Consider the following 21,225-nt stretch of genomic DNA (forward strand, 5'->3'; position numbering starts at 1 on the left):
CCACCTCGGGTCTGCATGGATGGGGAACGAGGATAAAATATTTTTAATTAAAATCTGTTTTGAAAGCTTGAAATGCATTAAAGCTGAACAGCTATGCACATTTTTCATAGATACATAAAAATAAAGAACAGGGTGGATTGGATTTAAATCAAATCGATTTAAATAACCATTTAAATCACTAGTCAGTGAGACTAGATTTAAATCATGGTTTTTTATATAAAGACTCATTCTTGCTGGTATAATATTTACAACCAGATGAAGGTTTCATTTTTGGTCCTCTTCTGGATAGAAAAATTGCCCCAAATAATCTTATAGAAAACCTCTGGAAGAGCATGACATTGTGAATGGATTAATGGAGTTCATTTACCAAAAAATTCAAACATTGCATATATACAGCCTCATGCTACATAATTAAAAACTAATCCTTATTTCATGATGAATACCTTTCTACTATAATGTATCTTAAATAGAAAACATAGAAAACTTACATGTTTATTAGAAGATAGGGACCCAACTATATCCTTGGTGGTTGCCAAATTCTGTTATATTTTGTCCAGACTAAGAGAGGCTAGAGCACAGCATCCAGTTACTGACAAAGGTTCTTGGTTTTATGTATGTGACAATCTTTTAGTTTTTGTTTCTGTTTTCTCTTTATTGAGTATATTCTGTTTGTATTGCTGTTTGATCTAATGATCATAAATAAACAAATAACTAACTTAAATAGCAAACTATCTTGAGATAGATTTCCCCCCTCAAAAAGCATTTTATTAAAAAAATCTGATTTAAATTTTTTAAAAATCTGATTTTTTTGATTATTATTTTTTAAATCATTGATTTTTATCCACCCTGATAAAGAATAATTTGGCTCGTGTGCCTGTTTTCTCTCTCTGTTCCTCTTTAGTTGGGCAACTTACATCTCAAAGAGGAGAAACCCAAGCCAGACGCCAATGGTGAGTGTAACAGTTATTACTGGATTGATCCAGCCCTTTGGGATTCTGCTATGTGTCCAAAACTGCACTCCTGTTTTCTCTTGCGTTCATTCGGTGCCCAGAGCAAAAGACGCCATGAACATCGCCTCCTATTTAACAGACAGAATGCCAGTTTTGTAAATACAATGGCAAGATGTGAGATGATCCAGAAAGCTGCCTGGGAAGCTAGAAGAGGTGAAACGTGTGGTACTTAAAGGCTGAAAGCTGTACTGGGGCATAAGCTTTTGTGGACCAGAGTCCACTTCATGGGGTGCCTATTGCACGGGATGGTGATGGCGGGGTGGGTGGAAGCCGAGCTAAAAGACGATGGAAAGCTAGGAATAGTTGTAGAATTTTAGGATAAGAAGGGATCTTAGAGGGCTTTTAGTCCAGACACCTCAGTGTGGAGGAAAGTGCTACAGCAGCCTAGGGATGTGCACAAAACCTGTTGGCCGGTCCGATTCAAATTTGAACCAGTTTGGAGGTGCCATTAAATTTTGTTTTTAAAAGGTTTGACTTACCATATATTTCTGTGCGTATATGCACAGAAATGGAAGAGCAATGAACTGCCTTCAAAAGAAGATTGGCTGATAAAAATTTTGGAATATGCAGAGATGGCAAAACTTACAATATTGATAAGAGATCAAAATTTAGAATGCTTTAAAGAAGATTGGAAACCATTCTTGTTGTATCTAAAGAACTATTTTCCTACTATGGATTTTACAGCGGGGTTTGAAATCTAGTAATAATTGCAGTTTGGGTAGATTAAAATTGTATTTGTAAGGTTTTAATTTATATTATGAATTATTATTATAGCAAGGGTAAATTTTATAACTAATGATTCATGAAGAGGGTGAGCGGGAAGTCCATACCTGTTTATCTGTTGTGAATGTTAATATTAAGATTATTGTTAAAATTAATAAAAATTGAATTGGGGGGGGGGGGAAGGTTTGACTTACTGCCACCGAGGGCTTCGGCGGTCTCGGGGGGTGCTGCCGTGGGGGTGTTCTCCAGCGGCTCCCCCTCCCACTGAGTCTCCACAGACCGGTTTGGCCAGGTTGGGTGCACTGGGGCAATTTGGGGGCTGCTGTGTGCACAAACAGGGCCAAAATGGCCCTAAAGCAGTCCGTGGAGGCTTGGGGAGGCCCGTGGGGGGAGGGGAAGCCACCAGAGATCCCCCCCCATGGTTGCCACCAGAGATGACCCCCCCGTGGTTGCAGCAGCGCACACACACACACCGTGGCCACCGAAGCTCTCGGCTGTGGTAAGTCAAACTCTTTTTAAAACAAAATTTAATGGCCCCTGGCACCCCGAGACTGGGCCTGGTTCAGTTCAAGGTTGAGCCCTTGAACCATCTAAAAGTGCACCTGTGTGGCTTTGGAGGGTTTCCCCTTCTTGCTGCAGCCTCCTGCGCTGTATTGGGCGCCATTCCTGCATCCAGCAGTGGCTTTTGATTGAGGCTCAACGAGCTTGGGACGAGGGGGCCAGGGGGATGAATAATAATAATAATAATAATAATAATAATAATAATAATAATTTTTCATCTCCCTGGTCCCCTCGTCCCTAAATAATAATAATAATTATTATTATTATTTAGGGACGAGGGGACCAGGGAGATGAAAAATTATTATTATTATTATTATTATTATTAATAATAATAATAATAATAATAATAATTCGATTTCTATACTGCCCTTCCAGAAATGACTCAGGGCGGTTTACACAGAGAAATAACAAACAAATAAGATGGACTCCTGTCCGCAAAGAGCTCACGTTCTAAAAAGAAACCTAAGATAGACACCAGCAGCAGTCACTGGAGATACTGTGCTGGGGACGGATAGGGCCAGTTGCTCCCCCCCTGCTAAATAAAAAGAGAATCGCCGTGTGAAAAGGTGCCTCTTTGCCGGGTTAGCAGGGGTATTCCCTGAGGGGAATATCTTACAGTGTTCATTCATCTGCAGCCAGGGTGGACCCTGCTTAGCTAAGGGGACAAGTCATGCTTGCTACCACCAGCTCGGACCCCTGTGGCAGATGGGAATGAAGACTACGTGTGCACCCTCGTTCCTGGTCACCTCAGGGCAGTCAAAACCTCGAGAGCAGCTGGGAAGCAGCAGTGGGCTGCAGGAGCACCGTGCGACCCTGGGGGTGGGCAGTGAGGTGTCCCCCAAGGAAGAGGAGCATGGCGTAGGCCTTGAATAGGTCAGGACCTTGGACAGCAGTAGGAGAGGCGGGAGGCAAGTGGGGTGGATGCTGGAACCGCCTGCCCTATTGTAGCTCCACCCCTGCCTCATGCCAGCATGAAGGGTGGGGCCAACCTGCCTCCCCCATGCCCGCTTCCTCAACCTCTCTTGGCCAACTTCATTCATTCATTCATTTGATTTCTATACTGCCCTTCCAAAAATGGCTCAGGGAGGTTTACACAGAGATATAATGAATAAATAAGATGGATCTCTGTCCCCAAAGGGCTCACAATCTAAAAAGAAACATCAGATAGACACCAGCAACAGTCACTGGAGGGATGCTGTGCTGGGGATGGATAGGGCCAGTTACTCTCCCCCTGTGAAATAAAGAGAATCACCCCGGTAAAAGGTGCCCCTTTGCCCAGTTATCAGGGGTCAGGCAGCCATTTCTCTGGCGCCATTTCTCTCTCAACGGGTTACTAACGAATGTCAGGAAAGTATGCACCTTTAGAGGCGGAATGCTTCTTTTCCCCATGGACAAATATAATAGTGGGAAATGTTCTCCCGCACATCGCTGAGAGCCACCCCCAGCCTGAGTTGGCGTTCCACAGGATCCTGTTTGCTAGCGCTGGTCTTGTGGTTGCAAGCTTGACTTGTCCCCTTTGCTAAGCAGGGTCTGCCCTGGTTTGCATTTGAATGGGAGACCACATGCATGAGCACTGTACGGGGTGGGGCCGCTCTGAGTAGAGCATCTGAGGCTCCACGTTCCCTCCCTGAATCCGAGAGAGATTCCTGCCTGCAACCATGGGGAAGCCGCTGCCAGTCTGGGTCGACCATAGTGAGCTAGCTGGACCAAGGGTCTGACTAGGTATATGGCAGCTTCCTATGTTCCTATATATGTCGCTAGCGAATTCCAACTTGGCTGCTTCAGCCCAGAGTGTGGCAGCATTAAAGTCTGTAACGGAAAGTCCTGGGAGGTCGTGGGATACTCTGTTTATTGCCGGTTCATGGCCGCTCTGAGCAAGATGGTTGCGTTTCGTTTCAGTGGTTGAAAGAGGTTCAGTTTCTCATTGCTGCTTGTCCCAACACAGGGGCTGTTGTCAAGACGGATGATAATGCGGAGAAGACTGAAGAGGAGGATAAAGGTGAGCCTCTTGGGGTTTTAATGTTTGTGCTCACTGAGCTGGCGGCGGGGAGGGGGCATAGCTCTATGGTCAGGCATGTGACCCTAAGAACAGGGATCGGGATCAGGCCCAAGGAGGCCCATCTAGTCCAGCATCCTGTTTCACACAGTGGCCCACCACTGTGGGGTAGAGAACCACAGACAAAATGGGCTTCAGAATTTGGGCCCCTGATGTTGTTGGGGAGGAGAGCTGGTCTGGCGGTAGCAAGCATGGATGGTCCCCTTTGCTGAGCAGGGTCTGCCCTGGTTTGCATTTGGATGGGAGACTACATGTGTGAGCACTGTAGGCGTCGGGCCACTCTAGGGATGTGGGGCCCTTAGGAAATGGGCCACTCTGCTAAGAGCATCTGCATACCTGCATACAGAAGGTTCCACGTCCCCTCCCTGGCAGCATCTCCAAGAGAGGGCTGAGAGAGACTCCTGCCTGCAACCTTGGAGAAGCCGCTGCCAGTCTGTGAAGACAATACTGAGCTAGATAGACCAATGGTCTGACTCAGTATATGGCAGCTTCCTCTGTTCCTAAGTCCCATCATTCATTGTGGGTGGGGGTGATGGGAGCTGTAATCCAACAACATCTGGGGACCAGGAGAACCCTGAGTTAGGGAAAGGCGCACTGGGTGCATCCTCAGAAACTGCCTGAAGTGGTCTATTCCAGATAATGAGCTCTGATACTGAAAAGAGGTTCCAGGTTTTAACTCGATTGGCTAAAAGTACCCCCGACTTTGCAAAACACCTGCCTGTCCCACAATTAGGAGCTGCTAACACCACAGAGCGGAAATGCCTCTAAAACCCCTCAGCTAAATAGCAGCTAAGTAGTGATTTGGGAAGACCTTTTTGGTCTGATATGATTTAACGTGTTGTGTGTTTTTATTTCATGTTTGAGTGTTGTGAGCTGCCCCGAGAACAGCTTGTTATGGGGTAGCTAACAAAGTTTTCTATTATTATTTATTGTTTACACAGTCACAGGTGTTATTGACTGGTTTGTTTTATCCAGACATCGAGTCCTTCCCAAGGACCTGGGATGGCTGAATTTTATTGTCAGTTGTTATAGATATCGTCGCAGAATATAGGCTGTTCCCAGTAAAGCTGCTTTTTGTAATTGGCTGATGGTGATTTCTGTGGCCCTGATGGTGTTGAGGTGCTCTTCAAGGTCTTTTGGAACTGCACCCAGGGCGCCAATTACCACTGGGGTTATTTTGGTCTTCTTCTGCCACAGCCTTTCAATTTCAATTCGTAGATCTTTGTATTTGGTGATTTTTTCTATTTCTTTTTCTTCTATTCTGCTGTCCCCTGGTATTGCTATGTCGATTATTTTGACTTGTTTTTCTTTCTTCTCGACTACAGTGATATCTGGTGAATTGTGTGGCAGATGTTTGTCTGTTTGTAGTCGGAAGTCCCATAATATTTTTACATCTTCATTTTCTTCAACTTTTTCAATGTTATGGTCCCACCAATTCTTGGCTACAGGTAGCTTGTATTTTTTGCAGATGTTCCAGTGTATCATCCCTGCTACCTTGTCATGCCTTTGTTTGTAGTCAGTCTGTGCAATCTTTTTACAACAGCTGATTAGGTGGTCCACTGTTTCATCTGCTTCTTTACAAAGGCGGCACTTGCTGTTTGTTGTTGACTATTCTACTTTTGCTCTGATTGCATTTGTTCTTAGTGCCTGTTCTTGCGCAGCCAGTATTAAACCCTCTGTTTCTTTCTTCAAGTTTCCATTCTTAAGCCATTGCCAGGTCTTGGTGATGTCTGATTTTCCACTTATATTGTGCAAATATTGACCATGCAGGGGCTTATTTCTCCATTTTTCTGCTCGGTTCTTGACTTGTTCTTTCTTGTAGGCCTGCTTTGTTTCATTGGTGTTGAATAGTTTCTCGTTCTTGACCATTTGAAGTGCATCTCCTTCACTGTCCTTGATATATTCTTCAAGGCCTCTTTTCTCCTCCTCTACTGTTTGATGGACTTGCAGCATTCCTCTTCCACCTGAGCTGCGAGGGAGGTAGAGCCTATCGACATCACTGCGGGGGTGCAGAGCATGATTGATGGTCATGATTTTCCTGGTCTTACAGTCTCTAGCTCTGCCTGGGTCCAGTCTATTATTCCTGCAGTGTATCTGATAACAGGTATAGCCCAGGTGTTTATGGCTTGTATGGTGTTCCCGCCATTGAGTTTGGACTTGAGGATTTTTCTAACTCTCCTGATGTATTCACTTCCAATTTTTCTTTTAACTTCAGTGTGTGCGATGTTATCAGCCTGGAGAATGCCCAAGTATTTGTAATGTTCTTTCTCTTCCAGGTTCTTGATGTTGCTTCCATTGGGCAGTTCTATTCCTTCTGTTTTTCTTATTTTCCTTCTGTTCATTATTAATGCAGCACACTTGTCTAGTCCAAACCCCATTGCTATATCGCTACTGAATATATGGACAGTGTTTAGCAGTGATTCGATTTCTGACTGGGACTTTCCATACAACTTCAGATCGTCAATGTATAGCAGATGGTTGATTTTACTTGATGCTTTAGATGTTTGGTATCTGAGGCCTGTTTTGTTTAGTATTTGTGAAAGTGGGGTCATGGCGATTACAAACAATAGAGGGGATAGTGAGTCCCCTTGGAAAATGCCTCTTCTAATGCTAACCTGTCCAAGTGTCTCGCCATTGATTGTTAACTGTGTACTCCACATGCTCATTGCTTTTTTAAATAAATATCTGAATGTTTTTGCTGACACCAGTTGTTTCTAAACATTTTAGTATCCATGTGTGAGGCAATGAATCGAAGGCTTTCTTGTAGTCAATCCATGCAACACTTAGATTGGTTTTTCTTCTCTTGTAATTTTCTAAAATCATTTTGTCAATCAGCAGCTGGTCTTTTGTGCCTCTGGTGTTCAGGCAATTTCCTTTCTGTTCATCTGGAAGCTGTTTGTTAGTTAATAAGTGTTGCATGACTTCATTTGCTATTATTCCACTTAATAATTTGAACATGGTTGGCAGGCAGGTTATAGGTCTATAATTACTTGGAACTGCACCTTTTGCTGGGTCTTTCATGATGAGATGAGTTTTCCCAGTTGTTAGCCATTGTTCAATATCACCTCCTTGCCAAATGTGATTGAACTGTTTTGAGAGTTGTTTATGAAGGCTTGTTAGGTGTATAAGCCGAAAGCCATGCAGTTCATCGTCACCTGGCGCAGTCCAATTTTTAATTTTCTTTGCTCTTTCACTTATTAATTCTGGTGGTGTTATTAGATCTTGCATGTGTTGGTTACATTTTTTGACCTCTTTCATCCAGCCTGCTTTCTTATTATAATCTATTGGATTGTCCCATAATTTCCCCCAGAATTGCACTGTTTCTTCTTGATTTGGTGTTTCTAGGTTTCTTGCAGTTTCTCCTTCTATACTTTGGTAGAAACGTCTCTGATTCAACTGGAATTGGAGATTCTGCCTGTGTTGTGTAATTCTGGCTTCATACCTGCTAATCTTCTTTGACACTGCTGTTATTTGCTGCTTTATTATTTCCAGGACTTCTCTAATTTTCCTTGAATCTAGGTGGTATTTTCGGTTCAGATACTGTTTGGTGTTTTCATTCTTCAGCTTCTTGTCTTTCATATCTTTCAATTTACTAGCATCTGATCTAAGCCTGGAGATTTTATTTTCTAATCTAATCTTCCATTTAGGTGATGTACTGCTTTCTTTTTTTACAGGTCCACTGATCTTATATCCGAGCTCTTGTGTTGTTATTGTTGCTGCACTGTACATTAGTAGGTTTGTTTCTTGCAAATTCTTGGTTGTTATCTCTGCAAGTACAGCATTGACATCTTTTAATGCCTGAGCGAGTTGTTTTTTGGCAAGTGTTTTTAGAGCTGGTAGTCGAACCCTGGTGGTTGTTTGGTTCATGTGTTCAGTTATTTTTTGCTTTAGTTTTTGTTGCTTTTCTGTTAACCGGCATTTGGGTTTTTGAGGTGAAGGCAAAGGGGAGGTTGCCTGGTTTTGATTTTGAAACAGTTCAGCAACAATGGCATCCTCGATTTCCAACACCTCCTCCACCTGCGCCTGAGCAACTGCTTCAGTTGGTGGTAATTCTTCTTCCATATCTTGAGCCTGTGTTGCTCTTTGCAGTTCTTCCAGCTCAACTCCTGTGAATACTTTATTTCTTATTATGAATCTTCTCTGGTCTGCTAGCCTTTGTTCTGTTATTTCTGTATCTGGATGCTTCTCTTTCCAAATTTAGTACATTCTTTTTAAATAACCTCTTCTAGTTGGACTAGACTTGTAATAGCAGATCATTATTTCCTTGTTGGCATTTTTCGTATATTTTTTTCGGTTAAGCGACGTTTCTTCCAGTAACCTTGCAGCCTCCAGCTCTGGTTGCTCAGCTGAAGATCCTGAGTCCTGTTGCCCACTTGCCACCAGATGTCCAGGGACTATAGTACCTGGCGCGGTCCTTGTTGACCCGGGCGACGACCGATCCGGTATAGATTTATTAAAGTTACATCTCACCATATTGTTGATGGGAGAGGCACTCTTTGTCTGGCTCCTCTGGTGAGACCTGTCCAGTATGGTTGGACCTCTGGCATAGCTCTCACCTTCCTCAGAGCATGCAAGCCCCACAACCACGCCAAGGTAGTGCCTCACTGGGGGTCTATTATTATTATTATTATTATTATTATTATTATTATTATTTATTCACACAGTCAGACAGATGTTATTGACTTTGTTTCATCCAGACATCGAGTTCTTCCCAAGGACTTGGGATGACTGAGTTTTATTGTCAATATTCTTGTTGTTGCTGCTGCTGCTGCTGTTATAAATATCGTTGCAAAATGTAAGCTTTTCCCAGTAAAGTTGCTTTTTGTAATTGACTGATGGTAATTTCCACGGCCCCTATGGTATTGAGGTGCTCTTCAAGGTGTTTTGGAATTGCACCTAGGGCGCCCGTTGCTGCTGGGATTATTTTGGTGGTCTTCTGCCTCAGCCTTTAATTGCGATTTCCCCTAGAAACTGCTTTCTTTTTTTAAAATCTCTCACGCACTTGTGTTCTGTATATTCAGATATTAATCCCACCCACCCCACCCCCAGGATCTTTTTTGGTAATGCTTCTAAATTGCTTTTCTACTAACTGCTCCCTTGGACAATGGAGAACGAGAGCTTTAAAAGAGTTCATCCATTTAAAACGATACGATATATAAAGTAATGAGTGAAACTGCGGACAGCAGAAAAACTAAACCTGAAAACCTCCTTTGTGTGCTTTGCCTGGCGGGAGCTGGAAACGGACCAAGTGGTGAATCAGTGGACCTCCTAAGGGAGCCTGTTCCTCGGCTGTTGTGTGCTTAAGACCAGCCTTCCTTGGTCAGAGCAAAAGTCCAGCTTCTGTTTCAAGGTCCCTCAGGAGAGCTGATAAGCAGAGCTGGGGCCCGTCTGGGTCTCCCTCTTGTTTGGGCTTAGTTCCCTTGATTTGGTTTTCCCTTATTGTGACCTCAGTGGCTGGATTGGGGAGATTGAGAAACCTCCATCATCTTCTCAGCCCTAGGAGTCTCTTGTTTCAGTCCTTTCAGTTGATTCCCGGGGAGGAAAAGAAAGTGGGGTATTTGTGTGAAATAAAGTGGGAAAGATACGTGTGTCAGCGGGCATCTGAATCTTCAGCGGTCTCTTCCTTCTCAATGTCAAAATAGGTCATAGGAACATAGGGAGCTTCCATATACTGAGTCAGACCCTTGGTCCATCGAGCTCAGTATTGTCTTCACAAACTGGCAGCAGCTTCTCCAAGCTTGCAGGCAGGAGTCTCTCTGAGCCCTATCTTGGAGATGCTGCCAGGGAGGGAACTGCGAACTTTCTGCATGCAAGCAGGCAGGTGCTCACACATGTAGTCTCCCATTCAAATGCAAACCAGGGGGGACCCTGCTTAGCAAAGGGAACAATTCATGCTTGCTGCCACAAGACCAGCTCTCCTCCCCATGTGCCAGCGAGCATCTCAGTCTTCAGCTGTCTCATCTTCCTCCCTTCTTCCTCTTTCCTCATTAATTTATATCTATGTAAATCGCTTTGGGAACTTTTGGTTGAAAACATAGGAACACAGGAAGCTGCCATAAATACTGACTATCTAGCTCAGTATTGTCTTCACAGACTGGCAGCGGCTTCTCCAAGGTTGCAAGCAGGAATCTCTCTCAGCCCTATCTTGGAGATGCTGCCAGGGAGGGAACTTGGGAACCTTCTGCATGCAAAGCAGATGGTCTAGAGGGAATGTACTAAAATGAATGACAGGAAAATCCCACTAAAAAGCCCTGGTTCCTTCCAAAGTGCCACAGAAATGCATGGAATTTCCAAGTGACCTTTCGGAAATGCAAAGCATTCCATGGCAATTTGGAAGGAGGAACATGGGAAAGTGCCTTCTACTGAGTCAGATCACTGGCCACTTTAGGAGAGGAGAGCTGGTCTTGAGGTAGCAAGCATGACTAGCCCCCTTAACTAAGCAGAGTCCACCCTGGTTGCATATGAAAGGGAGACTAGATGTGTGAGCACTATGCGATATTCCCCTCAGGGGATGGAGCCGCTCTGGGAAGAGCAGAAGGTTCCAAGTCCCCTCCCTGGCAGCATCTCCAAGAGAGGGCTGAGAGAGAGATTCCTGCCTGCAACCTGGGAGAAGCCGCTGCCAGTCTGTGTAGACAATACTGAGCTAGATAGACCAATGGTCTGACTCAGTATATGGCTGCTTCCTATATTCCTATTCCCAAGTGCCGCACACATAGGAAGCTGCCTTCTGCCGAGTCAGATCATTGGTCCACCTAGCTCAATGTTGTAGACACTGACTGGCAGCAGCTCCTCCGGGGATTCAGGCAGGAATCTTTCCCAGCCCTCATCTGGAGATGCTGCCAGGGAGGGAACCCGGGACCTTCTGCCTCCAAGTCCTACAATGGGCACCCTAAAATGAAGGACGGGATGCCCACTGCTGTGCACTGCTTCCTTCTGAATGAGAGGGAGCAGAAAAACGAAGGGACCTGCTCCCAGTACAACTTCCCTAAAAGTGCTCAAACCGCAGTTCGGGCACATCCCGGAGAGAGAATACAAAACTCATCGAGAGCTGTTTTTGCCGTCCTGAGCATGAATTGTTCTCTTTGCTAAGCAGGGTTTGCCTTGGTCTGCATTTGGATGGGTGACTACATGTCGGCGCGGTCTGCTTTAAGAGATTCCCCTTAGAGGATGGGGCCATGGTTCAGTGGCAAAGCCCCTTCTTTGCCTGTGGAAGTTTCCAGGTTCAGTCCCTGGCAGCATTTCCAGGCAGGGCTGAGAAAGACTCCTGCCTGAATACGATGCGAATACGATGAATATGTATAGACGGCTTTTCAACAACAATTCCCAAAGTGGTGTATTCTTTGGTAGACTACAGGAGGGGTTGACCATTGCCTCCTCCCACGCAGTATGAGATGATGCCTTTCAGCACCTTCTTCAATCACTGCGGCCCAATATAGGTGTCTCCTACCTACCAGCGGGGATTCGAACCGGCAACCTCTGGCTTGCTAGTCAAGTCGTTTCCCCACTGTGCCATTAGGTGGCTCAAAGTGGTATACATAGACATAAATGAAATAGCTCCCTGTCCCCAAAGGGCTCACAGTCCAAAAAAGAAACAGAGGATAGACCCCAGCAACAGCCACTGCAGGGATGCTGTGCTGGGGATGGAGCGGGCCAGTTGCTCTCCCCCTGCTAAATAAAGAGAATCACCACTTCTTAAAGGGGCCTCTTTGCTCAGTTAGCAGGGGAAGTCTTGGCGAAGGTGCTGCCAGTCAGTGTAGACCAGGGCCGCTCAACTTCAGCCCTCCTGCAGATGCTGGACCACAACTTCCATCATCCCCGACTCTTGGCTACTGTGGTTGGGGATAATGGGAGTTGTAGTCCAAAACCTTCGGGAAGGCCAAGCTCTGGGGAAGACAATACTGAGCTTGGTGGAGCAGTGGCCTGGCTCGGTAGAAGCCAGCTTCTGATGTCCCTAGCCCACTAGGCTGACGCCATGCATCATGCATCACCTAGACTCCAGGGTGTATAATAAACAGACGGCGGGGAATGCCCACTGAAATGCACTGGTTCCTTCCAAATGGCTCTAGGATTGCATGGTATGGCCATTTGGAAATTCAATGCATACCGTGGCCATTCGGAAGGAACGGGTGCATTTCAGTGGGCATTCCCTGTTCTTCATTTTAGGATGGCCTGACACTAGTCCATTGTAGGAGTTGCATGCCGAAGATTGCCACCCTGTCAGCATCTCCAAGATAGGGCTGAGAGAGACTCCTGCCTGCAACCTTGGAGAAGCCGCTGCCAGTCAGTGTAGACAATCCTGAGCTAGATGGACCAGTGGTCTGACTCAGTAGAAGGCAGCTTCCTCTGTTCCTAGAATTGTGTCTGCTGATCTGCAGGTTAACATGTTCGGCCTCCTTTTCTTGGCAGGCCTGGGCGATTGGTGCCTAGTTCTGTAATGTCTGGAGGTAAAGAAAAAGCGAACCAGTGTTCTGTCTTCGGTGCCAGCGGCGTTTCCATCTGCTGGTTCTATCCTCAAGCACTGGGACAAAAAAATAATAATTAGAAATCTGCATCCTCCTCCTCTTCTAGAGTGGAAAGCCCTCTGGGACGGAGCTTGGGTGCTTCATTTCTGCGTTTTAAAGAAAATTAACTTTCTTTGAATCTCTGCAATAAAAAGGTCTGGAGAGAATTTGGTGTAGATCCATTATGCATATTGCGTCGCCAGTATATCAACTAATTTAGAGAGGGAGATGCTCTTTTTTTCAACAGGGAGCATATTCCAAAGCCTCGGGGCAGCCACAGAAAAGGCCCCGTCGCGGGTTGCCAGCAAATGTGCTGGTGGCAACCGTAACCGGACCTCTCCAGGTGATCTTAGTAGGCGACAAGGTTCATGACAAAGAAGGCACTCTCTTAAGGCGAGTGCTTAAACTCGGGTCCTCAGATGTTGTTGGACTACAACTCCCATCATCCCTAGCCACAGTGATCAGAGCCCATTGGGACTGATGGGATTTGTAGGCCCACATCATCCGGGGACCGGAGTTTGAGAACCCCCGAGTCACTCTGTTCTGCCCCTTTCTCTGGCAGTGTGCAGGAGGAAGAGAATCACGGTAGTCTTTAATTGATTAAGGTCTAGTTCTGCCAGTATAATCTACTGTACCGTCATAAGTGGGATGCCCTCTCTACTGAAATACGATCCTCTCCATCTCTGGCAGTTTTTCAAAAGCACTTGACAACCCAGCTCTCCACTCAAGCTTTTCCCAGCTTTTTAAATTTCTGGGGTTTCCGTCTGTTTTGATTTTAAAAGTGTTTCAATTGTTTTTTAGGTTTTAGGCATGTTTTAACTGGTTTTATGTTCTTGTTAACCGCCGAGAGACGAAGGTTTGGGGCGGTGTACACATTTGAGAAATAAAGATATAAATACATAAATAAAATAAGCTGCCAATGGCCATCTATCCCTCCTCCCTTCCCCCCTCCTCTTTTTTTGGGGGTGGTGGTGGGGGTGCTCAGTGCTTAATATCCAACCTGCCAAAGAATTCTGCAGAACTCTCAGGCTTGCTCTGCGTCGTTTTGTCTGGTCCTCGGACCAGCCTTGGCCGGAGGAGGCAACCTGAACGTCCGAGCGTTCCCGCTTCCTTGCTGTGCAGTTCATGCTGTGTGTCTCCTGCTTGCTCTTCCTTTTCTCTGCCGAGCGACAAAACTAACTACGTTTTTTAAAAAAAATAACTGCCTCCCATCAGAGGACCGAGCGGCCCAGTCGCTGTTGAACAAGCTGATCCGCAGCAACCTGGTGGACAACACAAACCAAGTGGAGGTGCTGCAGAGGGACCCCACGTCTCCCCTCTACTCGGTCAAGTCTTTTGAAGAACTGCGGCTGTGAGTGCCTCTCTTGGCTATGCTTTTTGGGGGGGAGTGTCTTGCTTTATTGGGGCCCCCCTGGGAGAAGTCTTGTCTTGCATTACCTGCTTCTCCTTGTCTCGTGTTGAGAAATGCAGGCGGAGTGGGCGGAGCCCTCCCTCCTCAAGCTCCGCCCCTTACCAGTGGGGTCCGGTTTCCAGGAAGCGGGGAATGGGGCCCCATATAACATGGCTACAGCCCACTTGAATGCTAGAGCGGTATTCTGGTAGAGTTCTGGATTGTACCACTTAGACCAGAATTTTGTGTGTGTGTGCGAGTCTGGAAGTTGCCACTTCAGTCTGGAATCGTGGGGTGGGGTGGGGTTGCATGCTGGATGGTACCCCTGCAAAGGTTCGGTGGGGAGATTTCTGAATGTAGAAAGCGGAAAATCGGATTTTTAATCTAGAAGGTCCAGAAAATACTGCCTTTCTGCCAAGATCCTCAAGGCAATCAAACAAAATAAAACAAACAAAATAAAACAAACAAAATAAAAAGTTTTATCCTCAAGGCATAGAACAAACAAAAGAGTTTGTTTTATGTATTTGACATGACATAAGCTACGGCCGAAGACCAGAAAGCAGACGGAAGGAAAAACGGAAGGGTGGGGTGGGGCGCAGCGGCAATACAGCTTACAATAACTTACAATTACATCCATCTACAAGTATTACGGATACACTAAATCAGTGAAACCAGCCCTTTCCCAGGGAATCCAATTACAGACATGACCTTGGACTCCTAATGGAGGAGGCCCTGGAGCTCATGTATTTATTTAAAATACTTATAACCCACCTGTCCCACACTCTCCTGCTCCGGGCGGCTTTAGGTTTGCAATCTAAGAGGCAGAATCCTGTCTCATCAATTTTATTACGGCCATTGGCCAGCAGAAATAGGAGTAACAAATAGGAGGCATAATCCAAAAAGAATGGAAAGGGAAGCACTCAATTCTCCAGGACTTCTCGAACCCGGGACCCCACCATCCCCGGGGAGTTATAGCCCAACATAGTCGGGGGGCTGGAGTTTGAGAACCCCAGAAATAAGCTGATTTGTGTGCCGAAACACACCTACAGTTAGCTCTTTTGCCTTGTGCTGCAGAGATTTTCCCTGCGTAGGGCGAGGCTTTTGCTATAAAACCCACATGCGGCTACTGCTTAGAGCTCCACACACCCCCAGCATCTCAACCCACCTTTCCAGCTTCTCATTGTCCATACCCAGTGGGTGCTCCTTAATGGCTAGTGCACAAAAGAACCCCAAATGAAAATCTTAATATACAGATATGGAGAGGAGAGCTGGTCTGGTGGTAGTAAGCATGACTTGTCCCCATAGCTAAGCAGGGTCTGCCCTGGTTGCATATGAAAGGGAGACTAGAAGTGTGAGCATTGAAAGATATTCCCCTCAGGGGATGGAGCCGCTCTGGGAAGACCAGAAGGTTCCCAGTTCCCTCCCTGGCAGCATCTCCAAGATAGGGCTGGGAGAGCTTCCTGCCTGCAACCTTGGAGAAGCCGCTGCCAGTCTGGGTAGACAATACTGAGCTGGATGGACCAAGGGTCTGACTCAGTATATGGCAGCTTCCTATGTTCCTAAATCTTGAATCATGCAGTATCTCATTTAATCAGACTTGCTCCATACAATTATAACCCTTCATTAATTCCTACATATTGATCCCCCTCGTAACCCATAATAGTTGACACTATGAAACCCTGACAAATAATCATATATTACAATAATTTCCTTCACTAAAAGTGTTTAAATTCAGTCCTATAGTAATATTCTTTTAAAGTCCAAATGGATATTTCTTCCGAGATTTCCCATCGATGTGAAACAAAGTCAATATAATGTCAGTAATGCAACTCCATAGATGTTTCTCAAAAATCCATTGGTTGATTTGATTTGTTCTAGAAGGGTGTCTAAAAGTTCTTCACAATGTGCCAGATGTGTTTCGGCTATTCTGTCCTATATATTGCTGTTCGGCTAGTTACTCTAAGGTAGAGAGCTGGTCTTTTGGTACCAAGCATGAATTGTCCCCTTTGCTAAGCAAGGTCTGATCTGGTTTGCATTTGGATGGGAGACTACATGTGAGCGCGGTAAGATGTTCCCCTTAGGGGATGGAGCCGCTCAGGGAAGAGCACCTGCCTGCTTGCATGCAGAAGGTCCCAAATTCCTCCCTGGCATCTCCTAGATAAAGCTGAGAGAGATTCCTGCCTGTAACCTTGGAGAAGCTGCTGCCAGTCTGTGTAGACAATGCTAAGCTAAATAGACCAAGGGTCTGACTCAGTAGATGGCAGCTTCCTATGTTCCTATTCAATATATAGGAATTAATGAAGGGTTATAATTGATTATGCAAGGTTGATTAAATGAGATCAAGATTTTCATTTGGGGTTCTTTTGAGCACTAACTATTGTTTTTTGAACCCCAAAAGGTTTTAATCAGCCTATGCTCATTAATGGCTCCCTGGAGGGTGGTCCCGAGTGGCTTACCACACGGCTCTGTCGACCAATTAAATCTGCAGAAGGCGCAAAGTTGCAGGGTGGGATAGCTAACCCCTTAAAAGGCAGAATCAAGATGAGTCTGATCTGGACAGGCCCGAATATTGGGCCAAACCCAACATAGGAAGCTGTCTGATATTGAGTCAGACCCCTGCCAGTTTGCATGGCTGACAATCAGAGCATGGAAAACGGGGGAATGTGTGTCAGGTTCATCAGAATGGGGCCCTGGCAGGTATAGGGCAGCTGTGATCCCTGGGAGTGCAAAACCAGGGAGTGGGGAGTGATCAGGAAATCTGTGCCGTGTTAGGAGAGAGAATGGGGCCTCTCTTTGTAAAGATGCAGAGGAAGAGAAAAAGGGATTAAGGATCATTGGGTTAGGGATATAGGGCCATCTAGTTCAGGAATCTGGAGAGAATCTGTGTGGTCGCTAAGAGTCGACACTGACTTGACAGCACTTAATCAATCAGTCAGTTCAGGAATGTCTACACTGACTGGCAGCATCTTCTCCAAGGTTATAAGAACAGCCCTGCTGGATCAGGCCCAAGAATCAGGGCCAAGAAGGCCCATCTAGCCCAGCATCCTGCTTCACACAGTGGCCCACCAGATGCCGCTGGAAGCCACAGGCAGGAGCTAAAAGGGGCATGCCCTCTCTCCTGCTGTTGCTCCCCTGCAACTGGGACTCAGAGGCATCCTGCCTTTGAGGCTGGAGGTGGCCTGTAGCCCTCTGAGTAGTAGCCCTTAATAGACCTCTCCTCCATGGAGTTATCCAAACCCCTCTTCAAGCCATCCAGGTTGTTGGCTGTCACCACATCTTGTGGCAGAGAATTCCACAAGTGGATTATGCGTTGTTACAGGCAGGAGTCTGTCCCAGCCTGACCTGGAGATGCCGCCAGGGGTTGCCGATGTTGTTCCTCTGAGCTACAGCCGCATTCTCATTCTAGGTAGGGTAAAAAAAATTCTGCTAGGTCCAAGAGCCAGTGGGGAGGGGAAAGGAGGGGAAGAGACCCACAGAGGCAAGCCCCTTGGAACAGGAATATCAGTGGAGGAACTGGGATGGAGAAGGAAAGGTTCTTCCAAGACATAGGAAGCTGCCATATACTGAGTCAGACCCGTGGTCCATCTAGCTCAATATTTTCTACACAGACTGGCAGCGGCTTCTCCAAGGTTGCAGGCAGGAGTCTCTCTCAACTCTATCTTGGAGATGCTGCCAGGGAGGGAACTTGGAACCTTCTGCTCTTCCCAGAGCAGCTCCATCCCCTAAGAGGGGAAATATCTTCCAGTGCTTACACTTCTAGTCTCCCATTCAAATGCCAACCAGGGCAAACCCTGCTTAGCAAAGGGGACCACTCATGCTTGCTCCCACAAGACCAGCTCTCCTCCCTGTCTGCCCAACCTTTCCGTGTGGCAAAGGACACCCATGCACTCCCAAAGCTTCTCTGCCGCCCCATGAGGACTAGCATCTCACGAAGCCGGGTAGCCGTTCTGCCATCTGCACCAAGCCCGTCTGCAGCAGGTCGCGAGGGCGCGTTCTGCTGCCGCCGGAAGGCTCGCTCCCTTTGCCGCTCGAAGCCTCTCGGCAGTTTTGTCTGGCCCCATTAAAGTTTTCCTGGCTTAATTTTTAGTCCTTCTCTAGGGGTCCCCGGAACGCAGTGAGCTGCGCCGAGCAGCCTCCTCCGAGATGTGTGAAGGTTGCGTCTCTTCTTACGTGAGCTGCACTCCGTTTGCAGCCCAGAGAGCGGCCAGCCGTGGCTCTGAGCGGCTTCTCTCGGGGGGGCCCCACACAAAGCCTGCTTTCCTTTGCCCTCCGCCGCAGCCGTGACGCACGCGGGCTTCTGCCTGGCAGCAGCGCCAGCACACCGGCCCAATCAGAGCATATCAAAGGGGACCGGGCGGGGGGGGGCAGCCAGAGCCGTGAAGAGACCGCCAGGTCAGGATGGCGGCATTTAAAACTCTGACGGGCGGGAGGCAGGTGCCCTCGATGAGCAGAAAGGGACGCGGGAGCATCGCTGAAGACGGCCGATCGGAGCCACCGGAGAAGGCGTATTTGCTCCTGGGGGGGGTGCGAGAAGGGGGAAATGCCCCTTTCTAGGAACATCCCCTTTAAAAATAAAAAGACTTTGCTCTTTAGGACTCGTTAATGCAGCCCCAAATTGCGTTTGCCTTTGGAGCAGCTGCGTCACGCTGCTGGCTGCTGTCCAACTTGTGGTCCGTCGCGACACCGGGGCCCCTTCTTAGGAACAGAGGAAGCTGCCATATACTGAGTCAGACCCTTGGTCTCTCTAGCTCAGTATTGTCTACACAGACTGGCAGCGGCTTCTCCAAAGTTGCAGGCAGGAGTCTCTCTCAGCCCTGTCTTGGAGAAACCAGCAAGGGAACTTATGCTCTCCCCAGAGTGGCTCCATCCCCTGAGGGGAATATCTGACAGTGCTCACACATCAAGTCTCCCATTCAGATGCAACCAGGGTGGACCCTGCTTAGCAAAGGGGACAAGTCATGCTTGCTGCCACCAGACCAGCTTTCCTCTAATGTACCTTCCCCATGTACCACTGCCAAGCTGGGTCTCCTCCGCCCTGTACCTGGGCATGGTATCCAGCGTCCCTCCCCTCTAACAGGGGTCCCAGATGTTGTGGACTACAGCTCCCAGAATCCCCAGCGGCAATGGCTTTTGCTGGGGGATTCTGGGAGTTGTAGTCCACAATAGCTGGGAATGTCTGTCAGAGGGGACTCGGATGGTACCCAAATGCGGGACTTTATATTTGTCTCGCTTGGATGTCGTCGTCTTCAACAGAAGAACAAGAAGAAGAGCGATAGGTGGGGCGGCCGCTCAGTGCTTTGCATGCAGAAGGCTGCCGGTTCAATCAGCATCCCCAGGTGGGGTTGGGAAAGACGCCTGCCTGAAATCTGGAGAGCCAGGAAGGAAATAGGGAGCTGGATGGACCCAGGGTCTGATTCAGTAGGAAGCAGCTTCCTATGTTCCCGGTTCAATCCCTGGCAGCATCTCCAGGTAGGGTTAGGGGGCACCCCTGCCTGCAACCTTGGAGAAGCCGCTGCCGGTCAGTGTCGACATTCCTGAACTAGCTGGACCAAGAGTCGGACTTGGTAGAAGGCAGCTTCCTATATCTGGCGTTGGAGCTGGGGCCGTAGAGCATCTGCTCTGCTCGCAGAAGGTCCCAAGTTCCCTCCCTGGCAGCATCTCCAAGATAGGGCTGAGAGAGACTCCTGCCTGCAGCCTTGGAGATGCTGCTGCCAGCCTGTGTTGCCAGCACTGAGCTAGTGGGGCCAGTGATCTGACTCGGTAGAAGGCAGCTTCCGGTGTTCCTAACCCAGTTGTCCTTAATCCTCGACATCTGTATCAAAAGAGCCCCGCTCCTCTCTCCTACCGTGGCACAGATTTCCGGATCACTCCCCCCTCCCCGGTTCGGCACACCCCGCTGTCCCGTTCCTGCCAGACCCCCATTTTGATGGGCCTGCCATACTTCCCCCCCCCCCGTTTTCCGTGTCCTCTTTGTCCGCCACGAGGAATGCTTTGTCTGCCTCTGATCATTAAATGGCGCTTCCGGGGAGGGAGGGAGGGAGGCTCCCTCCCGCCTGCCTGTGAAATTCCCTCCTTAATTGCTTTCGGTGCCGTGTTCCAGCTGCTTCCCCCAAAGACCGTCCCCCGTGGCCGGCGCTTTCCTCTCCGCGGAGAGGCTTTGTTTTAATCTGTGGCCCTTTGTCGCCACAGACGAGGCCGGCGATGATTCTGGGAAGCGAAGCGTTGAGCCGAAGCATCAAAGGCAGAGCGAGCGATGGCAGTGCCCCTGTTTCTCGGGATGCGAGAGGGTCTCCATGGCAACCGTGTCGGCGAAACGAGCCTCGGTCGGTCTCCCAGCTTCCGAACCGATACCCGGCTCACCTTTTCAGCGGGCTCTTCTGCGGCTCAAACGAGCCCCAGCCGTGGCGGACCCGTCTCTGTTTTAAGTGCAGGAACATCGGGAGCTCCCAAATACCGAGTCAGACTATTGGTCCGTCCAGCTCAGTATTGTCAACACTGGCTGGCAGCAGCTTCTCCAGGGTTTCAGGCCGGGGTCTTTCCTAACCCTACCTGGAGATGCTGCCAGGGACCGAAACGGTGAACTTCTGCATGCAACGCAGATGCTCTTCCACTGAGCTATGGTCCCACCCCTTTAGGAGGGAGCTGCTGCCTACTGAGTCAGACCCTTGGTCCATCCAGCTCAGTATTGTCAACACTGACTGGCAGCAGCTTCTCCGAGGTTTCAGGCAGGAGTCTCTCCCAGCCCGACCTGGAGATGCTGCCAGGGAGTGATTTCCAGAACTTCTGTACACAAAGCAGATGCTGTGCCACTGACCTGCGGCCCCATCCCAAAGGAAAGTGACGCTGGTGACCTATCTGGAGGTGCCCTTCAAGAAACCCGACTTTGTTTTAAGGAATTAGTACATCGAAATATAGGAAGCTGCCTTACACGGAGTCAGACCTTGGTCCATCCAGCTCAGTATTGTCAACACTGACTGGCAGCAG

General features: G+C 47.8%; 1 protein-coding gene and 1 non-coding gene across 2 annotated transcripts in view; both read left to right on the top strand.

Annotated features, from left to right (window-relative positions):
* The window catches only part of LOC128338439 (ATP-dependent RNA helicase DDX19B), a 43,235-nt gene that overhangs the window by 5,554 nt on the left and 16,456 nt on the right, over positions 1 to 21,225 (top strand). The window contains exons 2-4 of the mRNA XM_053280876.1: positions 902 to 950; positions 4,240 to 4,293; positions 14,067 to 14,202. Coding sequence (XP_053136851.1) covers positions 902 to 950; positions 4,240 to 4,293; positions 14,067 to 14,202 — 239 coding nt within the window. The remainder of the gene's footprint in view (positions 1 to 901; positions 951 to 4,239; positions 4,294 to 14,066; positions 14,203 to 21,225) is intronic.
* On the top strand, positions 12,740 to 12,879 carry LOC128338740 (small nucleolar RNA SNORA57). Its single transcript, XR_008312684.1, has one exon. It is a non-coding gene; the product is annotated as a small nucleolar RNA SNORA57 (small nucleolar RNA).

The sequence above is a fragment of the Hemicordylus capensis genome, chromosome 16 (assembly GCF_027244095.1).
Source record: "Hemicordylus capensis ecotype Gifberg chromosome 16, rHemCap1.1.pri, whole genome shotgun sequence".
NCBI lineage: Eukaryota > Metazoa > Chordata > Lepidosauria > Squamata > Cordylidae > Hemicordylus > Hemicordylus capensis.